Raw genomic sequence first — 17,601 nt, forward strand, 5'->3', positions numbered from 1 at the left:
ACTAAATATTTAGCTAATATGCAAATTTATTGTACGGGTCAACGGAAATACCAAAATAAAAGCTTCAAGAAAACCTCCCGCGCTAAAGTGTGCCGGTCGCGGTCAGGAACGGTGTTTGCGCTCCTCTTACGGTCACTTTTGACTGCCATGAGCTGCTTCGACTATTCCCTACCAGCATGTCCAGCGATTTAGCTGAAAACATTGGAAGAGCCGTTTTGTCGGCCATCCAACGATTCAGCGGTAATGCACCCTCGACCTCACAAACGCCGCAGCACTTGGTAAGTTTATTGTATAGCATTTTGGACGGGTTGATAGCAGTGTTAGCAAAACTAGCAAAGCTAAATTACTTAGCTAGTCCTCAATTATTTCATTTGGTAGGCAGCAGACAGAGATCGAACATCATACAACTCTATTTATTTATTTGGTAGGTAGGTAACAGTCGTTCTTGATGTAAATGTTTCCTTAGGAATCCAGCAATGCACCTGGACCAAGTAGACCTGCCGTCTCCACTGGGATACCATACTGCTCGGTAGGCCTTCTTACACATATCATTTAGCTGACTAATTTTTGTTTTTTCTTTGGTGTAATATGTCACCTTAAATTAAATCCTGTCAAAGTAATGATTCTGATTCTACATACATTTCATCTTCTTAGGGGTCCATTACTAGCAGTGTCACATCACCACCAACAACATTCACAAGTTTTACGTCATATTTTATTACGGTTTTTGCTGTGAAGTGTCTTTTGATTGCTCACTTTCATATTTTAAAACTATTGATAAAATATTACTCTAGCTAATCTGTCACAGTACAATTGCCTCAAATTACCCATCTTTTGTTATAGAATTGTGCTCATTGAGATTTTCTGTGCCGTGTTCTAGGATGGTTACCAAGGAAGGCTTCAGATTTCCAAAGAGGAATTGGAAAATGTTCTTTCCCTGAAAACATCTTTTACTGAAGCTGCATCTATCCTTTCCATCTCCAGGCCCACTCTGTATAAGTTACTGCAAGACTATAATATCTCAGAGTCAAAATTCAATGTAATCAGTGACCATGAGTTAGATCAGATAGTGTCCCAGATAAAAACTGAACATCCAAATGTTGGAGAAGTGATGCTGATGGGTCATCTGCGTTCCAAAAACATAGTGGTTCAAAGATGGCGCGTAAGAAAGTCACTGCGGAGGGTGGACTCGGCTGGTGTTCTATCCAGGAGAAGAACTGCAGTTGCTCGGCGAGTATATTCTGTGCCTCATCCAAATTTCATATGGCACATAGATGGAAATCACAAACTGATTCGTTGGAAGTTTGTTGTTCATGGTGCAATAGATGGATACAGCAGGATGTTGATGTTTCTTCAGTGCTCCAGCAATAATCGAGCTGAGACTGTGAAAGCCCTCTTTACTGCAGCTGTTGGACAATTTGGCAGACCCCTGCATATCAGGACTGATCACGGAGGAGAGAATGCTCAGATTTGGGAGGACATGCGAGCAAGCAGGGGTGAAAGCTCTGTCTTAATGGGAAGTTCTGTGCACAACCAGAGGATTGAGCGTTTCAACCGAGACTTAAACAACAACTGTAGCCGCATTTATGCACCTATATTTTATGAATTGGAATCACTTGGTATCCTAGACTTAGAAAATGCAACAGACCTATTTTGCCTTCATTATGTGTTTCTACCACGAATCAACCGCACTTTGAAGGAATTCAAAGCTGGATATAACAATCACTCTGTTTCCACTGAAGGTAATAGAACTCCCATCCAGCTTTTTGCCTGCGGAACTCATGTGTCTCATCGTCACAACCCAGAACTTTCTACAGCAGAGGTCTCCATACCCTCCTTGTCAAACTCTGAAAGTAGGTTTGTCCCATTAAATGACAGCGATTTACAAGAGCTATATACAAGCATTCACCCTTTTGAAGAAGACAACAATAATGGTAAAACATTGTTTCAACGAACACGGCAGTATATTTTTAACAAACTTGTAAATGTGTGACCTCAACCACAGGATACCAGTGATGTTCTAAAGAGTGATGACACTTAATATTCTTAAATGCTGTACAGTAAATGCATTTTTTGTACTACTGCAGAAGCCCCTCCCCTCTAGCAGTGATGCCTCCTGCCACATAAGGACTCAGAGTTAATGACTGACAGTGACTCATAGGCTATTCAGAAGGCTACAACCACTTTTAGTTTATGGGTAAAACCAGTTATTCAGATTGAAGTAAAGATCAAATTCACACTGTAATACAGTATAACAGTGAAAATTATCAACACGGAACAGTCAGTCTTTAAATCAATTCACAAGATTATCTACAGTATTGTTTTAATCATTGTAAAGTTGCAATAGTCTTAATAAATGTTGCTGTTAGATGTCTAAGTAATCCTGGCTTGTTCTACAAAGCATGTTTAGTATACTCTGTGCATAAACTGTTTTGAAGTGTCCTTGTTTAAAAAAGAAAAGCTTAATAAAATTATTGTATTACACCAGTGACTTTATTGATTTGTCGTTGAAAATACAGAGTTAGCATTTTTATAAATCTATTGAAGCTTTGAAAATTATTACATTTCAACATTAAATGCAGTCAGAATTTATTTCAACTATCTTGTATGAAGCAAAGTTACTTGAAACTACAATTAATGAACAGGATTAGAGTTAACAAACCCACCATTTTAATTTCACTTTTTTGGAACATGTTTAGATGGTGCTGAATAAAGCTCCATTCATGAGTGCTACTAAGAAGCAGTAATGAAAAGCATCATCATCAGCCATTGTTGTTTCATTCACAAAAAGCTGAAGCTCATTTGCACATGTGTGTGCAATCGGGAGATGTTTGCTTTCATCGTGAATGAATGTTATTTTAGGAGCTGGTTGAAAACCTATGGCTGGAACCTTGCTGCTCCCGGTGGCAAAAGCCAAGATGTGACCAGGCCTCAAAGCCTTCACAAATGCCTCTTCATCCTTGGTAAGAGTCCTTTCTCCAAGTGAGTCTCTCAGCTCTTCATCTAAAAACAAAGAAAAACCACCGTTAACCTGGGGACACTAAAATAGTTAAAGCTTGAGCTAACAACTAAATGATGGCTAATGTTTTTATAAAAAATACAGAGGTTCTGTCTTTGCCTTGCTTGTCAGTTGTAAGCTATCATACATCTTTATTCCTGTTTTGTGTGTGCGCATGTGACATAAAAAGACAAAGTTTTACTTTAGTGTCCCGAATTGTTTCATGGCCAGACTACATTATGTGAATTTCTCCTTAATTTCGACACACTGGAGAAATTCCCGAAATTTGACCACCATCAGCTCCTCTCTAACTCTTCTGTTGCTCCCAAGGACAGAATAGCTTGGCCTGAGAACCCCAGCAATTAAACTGGCTGTCAGATCTTTGTCCTCCCCAGATAGGTCAAGCAGAACACGCAAACTGGGGTTCTGTCATGGTCCTGGGCCATGTGGGCCCAGTATTCTTAGTTTTCATGTATTTTTGTATTTTGTTCTTTATTTAGGCCATGCTTCCTGGGTTGATCTGTTACGTTGTTCCTTATGTGTTTTCCCTTCGTGACTCTTACCCCCTGTGTGCCCCTCCGTGTATTTATGAGCCCTCGTCTCTCTTTGTGCTTTATTCTATGTTTTCCCCAGCCCGTTATGTCTGCGTTCTGCCCGTGCTCTCTCTCCTCCTGTTTGAACCTCTGTGTACTTCCTGCTTTACTTTGCCCATCTCCCATCAGTGTTACGTTCACTCCTGCCGTGTCTTGTTATGATTATCAGTGTCACCTGTGTTCCCCGTGTGCATCCACTTCCCCTGATCATCCCTCATGTGTATTTAGTCTCTGTGTTTCGTACAGTCTGTGTCGCGTCGTCTGTGTTCCCACCCTCCGTGTTTCCATGCCCGGTCTATTGTATTCCAAGTCATAGCCTTACCTTAGTTTATTCCCAGTTTAGGTTTCTGTTTAGTTATTGCTCTTGTGCTGCCCTTATTCTGGTTTGCTTCTTTTGTATTCATCAGCCACAATAAAAGGCTCGCTTTTGTTTAAAGTTCACTTCCTTATCACTCGTGTCCGCACCTGAGTCCTCCACGCACTCTCCACACGGTCTGTCACAGCGGACCGTGACAGTACGACGCGACCATGTCGGACTCAGCGGACATTTCGGAGGAGGTGGGAGAGGAGCTGAACAGGCTCTGCCGCGTTATGGATCGCATCATCGGATGCACGGATCCGAGAGTGGTTTCCACGGGATTGGCGGCCGTGGACGCCATTATGTTGCGGGAGCCGCGGTTGCGACAGCTCCCCCGCCTCGTCGAGGCATTTGACTCCCTGGGCCCCCTGAAGGAGGAGCTTCGTGCCCGTGCGCTGGCCCAGAGGGTCCTGGATGCCGCCTCAGCACCCACACCTCCACCCCGTAAACGGGTGTCGGCGCCGCTGCCTCATGAGCCAGAGGCTGCGACAGGGGGAACGCTGAGGTCCACTTCCACTCAGCCATCGCCTCACCGTGGATCGGCTTCCTCGTTTCCGCCACCGTCATGCTGCACTAACCGGCACACGGAGGCGGTGGAGGCCATAGACTTCGGGGACGATGAGCGTCAGCAGGTGTTACGGGCTTATCGGGAGGACGAGCTCCGGTGGAAACCCTGGCTCATCCCAGAGGAGGAACTCTCACCTGCTGCACCGCCTACCAGCCGCTCGCCGTTTCCAACCCGCTCAGACTTCGCTTCCCCTGCCTCGCCGTTAGCGAGGATATGGGCAGAGGAGGGTGTTGCCGCTACGCCACCCTCTGCAGTGGTGGCATCAGCGCCCATCGCGCCAGCTACCAGAAGGGGGCGGCGCCGGCACCGCCGTTGCACCGCACTAACTCCGGTGAGTGACTGCGTTTTTGCGCCTCACGTCCCTTCTATGAAGCAGAGTGAGATGAGTGTTGATTTGCCGGGACCGGAGACTATAACGGAATTGGGCTCCAGAGCTGAAAGAACTGTGTGTAACTGTTTTGAAGGAGCACACAACGAAACCACAGACCATGTTCTTGTCTCTGTAGAATCCAGGACTTTTTCTAGCGTTGCTCTCATAGTCGTACCACATGAAGCCCAGGTTCATGAGACAGTGAAAGGGGTTCACACGTCGGCTGTACAGTTTGCTTCTGAGCCTGCTAGGAATGGCGTGAGCTTTCTCTCCGCCTCAGACTGCTTTCTGCCCCGGCCGCCTATCTCCGCTGGAGGGTCCGAGGGGCCTGTCCAGCCTCACGCCTCGTCAGCTGGAGGGTCCGAGGGGCCCGTTCAGCCTCCTGTCTCCGCTGGAGGGTCCGAGGGGCCCGTTCAGCCTCCTGTCTCCGCTGGAGGGTCCGAGGGGCCCGTTCAGCAACCTTCCTCGTCAGCTGGGGGTTCAGGAGAACCGCACCAGCCTCATGCCACGTCTGCTGGGGGGCCCGAGCCGCCCGTCCAGCACCATGCCACCTCAGCTGGAGGGCCCGAGGAGCCCATCCAGCCACCTTCTGCTTCTGCTCCTCCTAGTCCAGCTCCAGCCCGTGCTTCGTCAGCCGCAGCTCCAGCCCGTGCTTCGTCAGCCACAGCTCCAGCCTCAGAGTCTTCGTCAGCCGCAGCTCCAGCCTCAGCCTCTGCAGCGACGCCTGGTCCGGCCCCCGCATCGCCATCGGCTGGTCCTGTGCCCACCAGGCCATGGCCAGCACGCCTGAGACTGGAAAGCCGCCGCTGCCTTCCGCGCGGCCAGCCCCCTGAACTGCTCCGTCGTCTCCCTCGCCGCCGCCGCTGCCTTCCGCGCGGCCGGCCTCCGGACCAACTCTGTCGTCTCCCTCGCCGCCGCCGCTGCCTTCCGCGCGGCCGGCCTCCGGACCAACTCTGTCACCTGTGCCACCCGCCTGGTCGGCCCCCCGACCGTGTGACCCGTGAACTCTTGTGCCTGTGGGCTCTGGGTCGGCCCCCTGAACCTTATTTGGACTAGTCATGTGCTCCTGTGTTTTCTGTTGTTTGTTTTTGTTTCCCGTTCTGGTCCCTCCGTCCTGGTCCCCCGCCTCCCGCCCTGGGTGGGGTGTTTTCTGTTTCGCTTGTGTTTTGTTTCTCGGGTTTGGGCTGTCGGGAGCCAGCCCTTTAGGGGGGGGTGGTGTCATGGTCCTGGGCCATGTGGGCCCAGTATTCTTAGTTTTCATGTATTTTTGTATTTTGTTCTTTATTTAGGCCATGCTTCCTGGGTTGATCTGTTACGTTGTTCCTTATGTGTTTTCCCTTCGTGACTCTTACCCCCTGTGTGCCCCTCCGTGTATTTATGAGCCCTCGTCTCTCTTTGTGCTTTATTCTATGTTTTCCCCAGCCCGTTATGTCTGCGTTCTCCCCGTGCTCTCTCTCCTCCTGTTTGAACCTCTGTGTACTTCCTGCTTTACTTTGCCCATCTCCCATCAGTGTTGCGTTCACTCCTGCCGTGTCTTGTTATGATTATCAGTGTCACCTGTGTTCCCCGTGTGCATCCACTTCCCCTGATCATCCCTCATGTGTATTTAGTCTCTGTGTTTCGTACAGTCTGTGTCGCGTCGTCTGTGTTCCCACCCTCCGTGTTTCCATGCCCGGTCTATTGTATTCCAAGTCATAGCCTTACCTTAGTTTATTCCCAGTTTAGGTTTCTGTTTAGTTATTGCTCTTGTGCTGCCCTTATTCTGGTTTGCTTCTTTTGTATTCATCAGCCACAATAAAAGGCTCGCTTTTGTTTAAAGTTCACTTCCTTATCACTCGTGTCCGCACCTGAGTCCTCCACGCACTCTCCACACGGTCTGTCACAGCGGACCGTGACAGGTTCTCTCTCAGGAGTGATAAAATCTAGACAGAAAAGTTTAAATAATGGTTAAATTCCAGTTTTAAATATAAAAAGTAGCTCACTCTAAATGATTATAAAATAATGACCAATTGATACAGAAAAAATATAAATCTCACTCCATAGTAGGACAAGCCATCAGTTAGTTGATCGAAACAGCTTTGCCGTTGCTGAACTGCAAGGTATAGAGCTGCATTTTTCACAAACAGATCTTTATTGGCCATGGTGACTGTGAGTGGAAGACCTTCAACTTGATATCGCCATGAGTCGCAGCAGCTGACTGCTTCCTCCAAATCATGTTGAGTTGTTGCATTTACAACCTAAATATTTAAGAAAAACACTTTAAATGTTTGTTTTTTACCAGTGTACACAAATACTGCAGATGGTTCATTTTAATTGGACTCGAAACGTTTTTGTTTTGGTTTATTTGGCTGTATTTCACCAATATTTTTTTTTTTAACAAAAAGGAAACAAATTGAAAATATAATACATGGAATTGCCTCTAATAACCAAAAGTGTATTTATTATATATTATAAAAGAAGACCAGAAGACTTGTGAATATAGGAAATATTACAATATTCTTGTTATAATATTGCAATTCACCTTTTTCAGATTCTCTCTTAACTCAGGGTCACCTATATCATCCGGTGTTAGGTGTACTTGAAGAATGTCTCCTGACACAATGTAGTCTACTACATGTGGAGAGAGAAAGGCAGGTGCTTCTCCACCTTGCACTATTATCGTGGACAACATCCTGCCAATGGTTCGATATACTCCATTTTGCAAGTGTAGGATGTTAAATTTCAGTGTGCATCCATTTGGTGTAGCTGAAAAATAACACACAAAAAAGTATATTCTGTACAGACCCCAAACTGATATCTTGAGATTGACAGACAAAAATGTATTACTTTTTTTTTTTTTTTACTGTTTCAGACACACAGAACATAACAGATTTATTATCTGTAGTCATTTATTAACTTGTTAATGTTCTGTCAAACAATGTTCAGATCAGGTGGTTGTTGCGTTTGTAACATTATAAAAACGAGTGTCGTCAACAAGCCTTTAGGCCTTGAGTAAGTAAGTTAGTTAGTTTGACTGTGAAATCCTATTACCTTCAAAAGCACCACTGTCCTGAAAGATGGCCTTCACCAGTAAACGGAAAAACTCCCTAAATTACTTAGCTAGTCCTCAATTATTTCATTTGGTAGGCAGCAGACAGAGATCGAACATCATACAACTCTATTTATTTATTTGGTAGGTAGGTAACAGTCGTTCTTGATGTAAATGTTTCCTTAGGAATCCAGCAATGCACCTGGACCAAGTAGACCTGCCGTCTCCACTGGGATACCATACTGCTCGGTAGGCCTTCTTACACATATCATTTAATTCATTTATCATGAAATTTCCCCTTGTGGGACTAATAAAGGTATGTTATCTTATCTTAGCTGACTGGTTTTGATATACAGTCAGGTTCATAAGTAGTTGGATACAGACACATTTTCTAATGTTGCTTCTGTACATTACCAGAATGAATTAAAAATGAAACTACTCCAATGCAGTTGAAGTGCAGACTTTAAGTTTTAATTCAGTGGGTTGGACTAAATGAATGCATAAAAATGTGAGAGGGAAAAATTAATTTGTAAACACAATCCTATCATTTCAGAGGCTCTAAAGTAATTAGACAAATTAAATAACTGAAAATAAAATGATAATTTCTATTACTTTATTCAAAACCCTTTGTTGGCAATGACAGCCTGAAGTCTTGAAGTCATGGACACCACCAGATGCTGGCATTCCTCCTTACTAAGGCTCTGCCAGGCCTTTACTGCATTGGCTTTCAGTTGCTGTTTGTTTGTGGGCCTTTCTGTCCTAAATTTAGTCTTCAACAACTGAAATGTATGCTCAATTGGGTTAAAATCCAGTGATTGACTTGGCCATTCAAGAATATTCTATTTCTTTACTTTATTAAAGTCATGGGGTGCTTGGACTGTATGTTTTGGGTCATCTTCCATCTTTATTATTAAATGCTGCCCAATCAATGTGACTACTTTTAGCTGGACTTAAGCAGACAAGTATGTCTCTGAACACATTCAGCTGCTTCAGTCCTGTGTCACATATTCAGTAAACACTACCAGTGCCACTGGCAGCCATGCACGCCCAAACCATCACACTGCCTCTGCCATGTTTTACAGATGATGTGGTATGCTTTGGATCATGAGTCGTTCCACCCTTCTCCATACTTTTTTCTTGCCATCATTCTGGTAGAGGTTGATCTTGGTTTTATCTGTCCAAAGAATGTTTTTCCAAAATTTAGCTGGCTTTTACTAGATGTTTTTTTTGTTTTTTTTGTTTTTTTTTTTTTTTTGTTAAGTCCATTCTAGCCTTTCTATTCTTGAGGCTTATGAGTGGCTTGCACCTTGCAGTGAACCCTCTGTATTAGGGCTGTTTGATATGACAATATGAAAACATCTATCTTTTCATATTATACGCTATCATTTGTTCTGTGGTGTCACAAAATAAATTTTACGTCAATATTTTTCATCGTTTTGATGGTCACTGTAGTGGCTGTATTAATTTCTTAATTTTCTTTTTTCTGTTATGTTCTCTTTGACCGCATGTTGTCTGTTCACAGTAAAATTTTCAAAATGCAAACACTACGTCTCAAATCAATTCCAGGCCTTTTATCTGCTTAATTGGTAATGACATCATCATTTTAATATGGATACCCTAAATTAAAGCTGAGTCTGCACATCATGTCCATGATATAATTTTGATTGGAATATGTTTCAGTAAACGGGCAACAAAATAAACTTGTTAGGGTCCAAATACACACTGACCTAACTGCAGGCCTTTTCTACTCTAATTGAGTGCTCAAAGCACTTTATACAACAGATCTCATTTACCCATTCACATGCACAGATTAATACAAGCACTTTTTCTGTCCAACATTCGCACACAGTCATAGTCGGATAAACTCATTGGGAGCTCTAGATTAGAGCACCTGGGAACTGAATCACCAACTTGACCAACAATCAATGCTAATCTACAAGATACAAAAGGTTCAGTTTTCTGTGTAATGGGTAGACAATAGTAAGATGGTCTGAGTCTACAGTTTGTTTGTTTGTTTTTAATGAACAGATAACAGAAACCTTACGGATGTATTGTAATGCATAGGTGTCTATCTGTATCTGTGTTTGAATTCATTTCAGGTTCCTCTTCCATCAGTTCCTCAAGCTCATGCTACGCGCTCACATTTTGTGAGAAAAAACAAGACCTGCAAACACTATACAAAAGATGTTGTGTGCTTGCCCTTGTCTTCAGCATCAACGTTTCTCATACCGAGAGGGGATTCACGAGCAAAACTAGCACAAGATGGCCTTATTGGGAAGATCTCCTTTACATCTGACTGGTCTGAAGCACAACTTAGAGAAGAAATAGCAGCAATCTTCAGAAGAACATTTGCACTGTCAACTGGCCAGACATTCCCTTTTGAGTATTTGAGTACAATTAGAGGATGTAAACGACTAATGAAACCAAATGTTTCTAGCAGTTTTCTTTGGGGTGGCCAAGAAGTTGGCTCAATTTGTTCCACCACCTGCCTCTATATAATGGCAGGGATACAAAAACCTGCACAGGTAAACATTTTATATTGCAGTGCAGAAATATTTATTGTCTAAAAAGTGAGTCTGTTCCCTTAACATAATTTTATTAATTGTATTACGGTAATTAATATTGCAGTTTCAGCAGGTGTAAACAGTTTTTAGTGCAGCCATGTGCCTCTGTGTTACCAGTGATTTGGTGCAACTGTATTTGATTTTATGTAGAACATGCTTTCTTTTCCCTCAGGAGGAACCAGAAGAGCTGTCTGACAGTGACTTTGAAAGTCCAGTCTGCCGGAGAAGACGAGGTATGTGACGTGAATGAAAACCTAGTGAGGTTCTAAGCTCGATGACCAGTTAGATTTTGTTACTGCAGTGCGTAATAATTCCTGGGGGGTTTGTTTGATGAGAGCATCGTTAATTTGTCCGATTGGGGCGATCGTGGCTCAAGAGTTGGGAGTTTGCCTTGTAATCGGAAGGTTGCCGGTTCGAGCCCCGGCTCGGACAGTCTCGGTCGTTGTGTCCTTGGGCAAGACATTCACCTACCGCCTACTGGTGTTGGCCAGAAGGGCCGATGGCGCGATATGGCAGCCTCGCCTCTGTCAGTCTGCCCCAGGGCAGCTGTGGCTACAACTGTAGCTTGCCTTCACCAGTGTGTGACTGGGTGTGTAAAGCGCTTTGGGGTCCTTAGGGGGACTAGTAAAAGCGCTATACAAATACAGGCCATTTACCATTTTAATGTTTACAAATTATCACAGGTGATTACAGCCAAGGAGGAATATGTGCCCAACTTTCACTTAAACTAATATAAGGATATATAAAGGCTCTGTTAACATTATGAAGCAAGTCATGCTGACCTTCTTTCCTTTGTTCAGTGCATCATTCGTTGTCTACAACACCAGGTGAAAGTGAGGCCAAGCATCAGGAAACAGAGAGCTGCATTCAAGAGAGTGAAAATGAGGGACAGGCAGAGGGACAGCAGATGTTTCCATATAATGTGGCAGAATTTGTGTAAGCTGTTGTCTAGGGGTTAAAGAAATCCTTCATTTTAGATGTTGTTTAGGATATTGTTTTGATGCAAGTTTCCAATTTGCATGTTTGGGTTTTTTTTTTGCTGAATGACTGCAACTTTAGGATTTACATTTAATTTTTTTTTTTTTTTAATGATGTAGTGTGAGAAATTCTTCAAGGCTGACATGTTTTATGATTTCTAATATCTCTTATCTACTTAGCCCTATTTTTCTGGAGGAAGATGACGCTCTTGAAGAGGCAATTCAGCGTAGCCTCCTAGAAGAGTCTGATAGACAGAGTGAAGTTCATATTTCAAGGTAAGATTTGAAAGTAACCTTTGATAATTGAATATTTTATTTGCATCTTTACTTGCATCATTTTTTGCAGTTACACAATTACAAAGGTAATTGCTCATTTCTGACTAATTTAATATGGACTATCACAACATAATTATATGTTGTAACTCTGTGCACTTGAGTCAAATGTACAGCAAATTTCCATTTTTCCCCAAGATCTGTTTGTCATTGTCCCTTTTTTATATAGGTCTTTTAAGAAGCTCAGCAAAGAAGAAATTGAAGGTCTTCTTAGAGCTCATAGTGAGAAAGTCATTACACCAGGAACAAGACAACTCCATATCAGTCGAGCCAATGTGTGGTCGACTGCTTTGCGTCAGTTCAAGAGACCCAAGTTTGCAGAAAGCTGTGAGATGCTTTATGTCACATTTGCAAGCGATGAACATGATACAGAGGAAGATGCTGCTGACCTTGGGGGGCCAAGGCGGGAGTTTTTCCGTTTACTGGTGAAGGCCATCTTTCAGGACAGTGGTGCTTTTGAAGGTAATAGGATTTCACAGTCAAACTAACTAACTTACTTACTCAAGGCCTAAAGGCTTGTTGACGACACTCGTTTTTATAATGTTACAAACGCAACAACCACCTGATCTGAACATTGTTTGACAGAACATTAACAAGTTAATAAATGACTACAGATAATAAATCTGTTATGTTCTGTGTGTCTGAAACAGTAAAAAAAAAAAAAAGTAATACATTTTTGTCTGTCAATCTCAAGATATCAGTTTGGGGTCTGTACAGAATATACTTTTTTGTGTGTTATTTTTCAGCTACACCAAATGGATGCACACTGAAATTTAACATCCTACACTTGCAAAATGGAGTATATCGAACCATTGGCAGGATGTTGTCCACGATAATAGTGCAAGGTGGAGAAGCACCTGCCTTTCTCTCTCCACATGTAGTAGACTACATTGTGTCAGGAGACATTCTTCAAGTACACCTAACACCGGATGATATAGGTGACCCTGAGTTAAGAGAGAATCTGAAAAAGGTGAATTGCAATATTATAACAAGAATATTGTAATATTTCCTATATTCACAAGTCTTCTGGTCTTCTTTTATAATATATAATAAATACACTTTTGGTTATTAGAGGCAATTCCATGTATTATATTTTCAATTTGTTTCCTTTTTGTTAAAAAAAAAAATATTGGTGAAATACAGCCAAATAAACCAAAACAAAAACGTTTCGAGTCCAATTAAAATGAACCATCTGCAGTATTTGTGTACACTGGTAAAAAACAAACATTTAAAGTGTTTTTCTTAAATATTTAGGTTGTAAATGCAACAACTCAACATGATTTGGAGGAAGCAGTCAGCTGCTGCGACTCATGGCGATATCAAGTTGAAGGTCTTCCACTCACAGTCACCATGGCCAATAAAGATCTGTTTGTGAAAAATGCAGCTCTATACCTTGCAGTTCTGCAACGGCAAAGCTGTTTCGATCAACTAACTGATGGCTTGTCCTACTATGGAGTGAGATTTATATTTTTTCTGTATCAATTGGTCATTATTTTATAATCATTTAGAGTGAGCTACTTTTTATATTTAAAACTGGAATTTAACCATTAAACTTTTCTGTCTAGATTTTATCACTCCTGAGAGAGAACCCCAGTTTGCGTGTTCTGCTTGACCTATCTGGGGAGGACAAAGATCTGACAGCCAGTTTAATTGCTGGGGTTCTCAGGCCAAGCTATTCTGTCCTTGGGAGCAACAGAAGAGTTAGAGAGGAGCTGATGGTGGTCAAATTTCGGGAATTTCTCCAGTGTGTCGAAATTAAGGAGAAATTCACATAATGTAGTCTGGCCATGAAACAATTCGGGACACTAAAGTAAAACTTTGTCTTTTTATGTCACATGCGCACACACAAAACAGGAATAAAGATGTATGATAGCTTACAACTGACAAGCAAGGCAAAGACAGAACCTCTGTATTTTTTATAAAAACATTAGCCATCATTTAGTTGTTAGCTCAAGCTTTAACTATTTTAGTGTCCCCAGGTTAACGGTGGTTTTTCTTTGTTTTTAGATGAAGAGCTGAGAGACTCACTTGGAGAAAGGACTCTTACCAAGGATGAAGAGGCATTTGTGAAGGCTTTGAGGCCTGGTCACATCTTGGCTTTTGCCACCGGGAGCAGCAAGGTTCCAGCCATAGGTTTTCAACCAGCTCCTAAAATAACATTCATTCACGATGAAAGCAAACATCTCCCGATTGCACACACATGTGCAAATGAGCTTCAGCTTTTTGTGAATGAAACAACAATGGCTGATGATGATGCTTTTCATTACTGCTTCTTAGTAGCACTCATGAATGGAGCTTTATTCAGCACCATCTAAACATGTTCCAAAAAAGTGAAATTAAAATGGTGGGTTTGTTAACTCTAATCCTGTTCATTAATTGTAGTTTCAAGTAACTTTGCTTCATACAAGATAGTTGAAATAAATTCTGACTGCATTTAATGTTGAAATGTAATAATTTTCAAAGCTTCAATAGATTTATAAAAATGCTAACTCTGTATTTTCAACGACAAATCAATAAAGTCACTGGTGTAATACAATAATTTTATTAAGCTTTTCTTTTTTAAACAAGGACACTTCAAAACAGTTTATGCACAGAGTATACTAAACATGCTTTGTAGAACAAGCCAGGATTACTTAGACATCTAACAGCAACATTTATTAAGACTATTGCAACTTTACAATGATTAAAACAATACTGTAGATAATCTTGTGAATTGATTTAAAGACTGACTGTTCCGTGTTGATAATTTTCACTGTTATACTGTATTACAGTGTGAATTTGATCTTTACTTCAATCTGAATAACTGGTTTTACCCATAAACTAAAAGTGGTTGTAGCCTTCTGAATAGCCTATGAGTCACTGTCAGTCATTAACTCTGAGTCCTTATGTGGCAGGAGGCATCACTGCTAGAGGGGAGGGGCTTCTGCAGTAGTACAAAAAATGCATTTACTGTACAGCATTTAAGAATATTAAGTGTCATCACTCTTTAGAACATCACTGGTATCCTGTGGTTGAGGTCACACATTTACAAGTTTGTTAAAAATATACTGCCGTGTTCGTTGAAACAATGTTTTACCATTATTGTTGTCTTCTTCAAAAGGGTGAATGCTTGTATATAGCTCTTGTAAATCGCTGTCATTTAATGGGACAAACCTACTTTCAGAGTTTGACAAGGAGGGTATGGAGACCTCTGCTGTAGAAAGTTCTGGGTTGTGACGATGAGACACATGAGTTCCGCAGGCAAAAAGCTGGATGGGAGTTCTATTACCTTCAGTGGAAACAGAGTGATTGTTATATCCAGCTTTGAATTCCTTCAAAGTGCGGTTGATTCGTGGTAGAAACACATAATGAAGGCAAAATAGGTCTGTTGCATTTTCTAAGTCTAGGATACCAAGTGATTCCAATTCATAAAATATAGGTGCATAAATGCGGCTACAGTTGTTGTTTAAGTCTCGGTTGAAACGCTCAATCCTCTGGTTGTGCACAGAACTTCCCATTAAGACAGAGCTTTCACCCCTGCTTGCTCGCATGTCCTCCCAAATCTGAGCATTCTCTCCTCCGTGATCAGTCCTGATATGCAGGGGTCTGCCAAATTGTCCAACAGCTGCAGTAAAGAGGGCTTTCACAGTCTCAGCTCGATTATTGCTGGAGCACTGAAGAAACATCAACATCCTGCTGTATCCATCTATTGCACCATGAACAACAAACTTCCAACGAATCAGTTTGTGATTTCCATCTATGTGCCATATGAAATTTGGATGAGGCACAGAATATACTCGCCGAGCAACTGCAGTTCTTCTCCTGGATAGAACACCAGCCGAGTCCACCCTCCGCAGTGACTTTCTTACGCGCCATCTTTGAACCACTATGTTTTTGGAACGCAGATGACCCATCAGCATCACTTCTCCAACATTTGGATGTTCAGTTTTTATCTGGGACACTATCTGATCTAACTCATGGTCACTGATTACATTGAATTTTGACTCTGAGATATTATAGTCTTGCAGTAACTTATACAGAGTGGGCCTGGAGATGGAAAGGATAGATGCAGCTTCAGTAAAAGAGGTTTTCAGGGAAAGAACATTTTCCAATTCCTCTTTGGAAATCTGAAGCCTTCCTTGGTAACCATCCTAGAACACGGCACAGAAAATCTCAATGAGCACAATTCTATAACAAAAGATGGGTAATTTGAGGCAATTGTACTGTGACAGATTAGCTAGAGTAATATTTTATCAATAGTTTTAAAATATGAAAGTGAGCAATCAAAAGACACTTCACAGCAAAAACCGTAATAAAATATGACGTAAAACTTGTGAATGTTGTTGGTGGTGATGTGACACTGCTAGTAATGGACCCCTAAGAAGATGAAATGTATGTAGAATCAGAATCATTACTTTGACAGGATTTAATTTAAGGTGACATATTACACCAAAGAAAAAACAAAAATTAGTCAGCTAAATGATATGTGTAAGAAGGCCTACCGAGCAGTATGGTATCCCAGTGGAGACGGCAGGTCTACTTGGTCCAGGTGCATTGCTGGATTCCTAAGGAAACATTTACATCAAGAACGACTGTTACCTACCTACCAAATAAATAAATAGAGTTGTATGATGTTCGATCTCTGTCTGCTGCCTACCAAATGAAATAATTGAGGACTAGCTAAGTAATTTAGCTTTGCTAGTTTTGCTAACACTGCTATCAACCCGTCCAAAATGCTATACAATAAACTTACCAAGTGCTGCGGCGTTTGTGAGGTCGAGGGTGCATTACCGCTGAATCGTTGGATGGCCGACAAAACGGCTCTTCCAATGTTTTCAGCTAAATCGCTGGACATGCTGGTAGGGAATAGTCGAAGCAGCTCATGGCAGTCAAAAGTGACCGTAAGAGGAGCGCAAACACCGTTCCTGACCGCGACCGGCACACTTTAGCGCGGGAGGTTTTCTTGAAGCTTTTATTTTGGTATTTCCGTTGACCCGTACAATAAATTTGCATATTAGCTAAATATTTAGTTTCCCGTAACATTTAGATTTAACATTTATATTTAACATTTAGATTTATATTTAGATTTAACTATAACATTTAGATTTATATTTAGATTTAACTATAACATTTAGATTTATATTTAGATTTAACTATAACATTTAGATTTATATTTAGATTTAACTATAACATTTAGATTTATATTTAGATTTAACTATAACATTTAGATTTAACTATAACATTTAGATTTAACTATAACATTTAGATTTACATTTAGATTTAACATTTAGATTTAACATTTAGATTTAACATTTAGATTTAACATTTAGATTTAACATTTAGATTTAACATTTAGATTTAACATTTAGATTTAACATTTAGATTTAACATTTAGATTTATATATAACATTTACATTTAACATTTACATTTATATATAACATTTACATTTAACATTTACATTTATATATAACATTTACATTTAACATTTAGATTTAACATTTAAAATCCTGTTTTAAATATGAAAAGTTACAAATATTTTACTAAATGTTGTAAAAAATGACTCGAAAAAACATGTTTTTGTAAGATTTAGAGCTAAATGTGGAAAAATGTTGGTGTTAATTTCGGCATGTTTCAGTTTACAAACGGCGCCCCATACAATACTGTCCACGCAATCCTCAGTTCTTGGGAGAGGATGTGAGTCAGCCACAGTCATAGAGTTCACCTTCCGGAAGTCTGTGATAAAACGGGGTGAGCCATCTGGCTTAGACTGGGCTTCGCTAAGCCATGTTGCAGCAAATAGTCAACCTCCTGTCTCATGAGCAAGCATTTATG

At 41.2% G+C, this 17,601-nt stretch overlaps 3 protein-coding genes and 1 long non-coding RNA gene across 4 annotated transcripts; 2 read left to right on the plus strand and 2 right to left on the minus strand.

Annotated features, from left to right (window-relative positions):
- Window positions 1-2,484, plus strand: LOC309712319 (uncharacterized protein). Its single transcript, XM_082543036.1, has 3 exons — window positions 1-278; window positions 467-529; window positions 881-2,484. The coding sequence occupies exons 1-3, from the start codon at window positions 177-179 to the stop codon at window positions 1,991-1,993; spliced, it is 1,278 nt and encodes a 425-aa protein (XP_082399162.1). The 5' UTR covers window positions 1-176; the 3' UTR covers window positions 1,994-2,484.
- Window positions 2,485-6,987: 4,503 nt separating this feature from the next.
- LOC309712328 lies at window positions 6,988-7,974 on the minus strand. The gene is made up of 3 exons (XR_014278238.1): window positions 7,918-7,974; window positions 7,409-7,632; window positions 6,988-7,124 (listed from the first exon to the last, which is right to left on the minus strand). It is a non-coding gene; the product is annotated as an uncharacterized lncRNA (long non-coding RNA).
- A 5-nt stretch (window positions 7,975-7,979) lies between these two features.
- LOC309713175 (G2/M phase-specific E3 ubiquitin-protein ligase-like) lies at window positions 7,980-13,564 on the plus strand (the record flags this gene model as incomplete). Its single annotated transcript, XM_082544576.1, has 9 exons — window positions 7,980-8,164; window positions 10,015-10,440; window positions 10,652-10,712; window positions 11,280-11,415; window positions 11,637-11,732; window positions 11,959-12,251; window positions 12,536-12,759; window positions 13,044-13,244; window positions 13,355-13,564. Exons 2-9 carry the CDS (start codon window positions 10,333-10,335, stop codon window positions 13,562-13,564), a joined length of 1,329 nt encoding a protein of 442 aa, XP_082400702.1. The 5' UTR covers window positions 7,980-8,164; window positions 10,015-10,332.
- A 751-nt stretch (window positions 13,565-14,315) lies between these two features.
- Window positions 14,316-16,789, minus strand: LOC309712320 (uncharacterized protein). The gene is made up of 3 exons (XM_082543037.1): window positions 16,522-16,789; window positions 16,271-16,333; window positions 14,316-15,919 (listed from the first exon to the last, which is right to left on the minus strand). The coding sequence occupies exons 1-3, from the start codon at window positions 16,621-16,623 to the stop codon at window positions 14,807-14,809; spliced, it is 1,278 nt and encodes a 425-aa protein (XP_082399163.1). The 5' UTR covers window positions 16,624-16,789; the 3' UTR covers window positions 14,316-14,806.
- Window positions 16,790-17,601: the final 812 nt, after the last annotated feature.

This window comes from Aulonocara stuartgranti, assembly GCF_965226115.1.
Source record: "Aulonocara stuartgranti genome assembly, chromosome: 8".
NCBI classification, from domain to species: Eukaryota; Metazoa; Chordata; class Actinopteri; order Cichliformes; family Cichlidae; genus Aulonocara; species Aulonocara stuartgranti.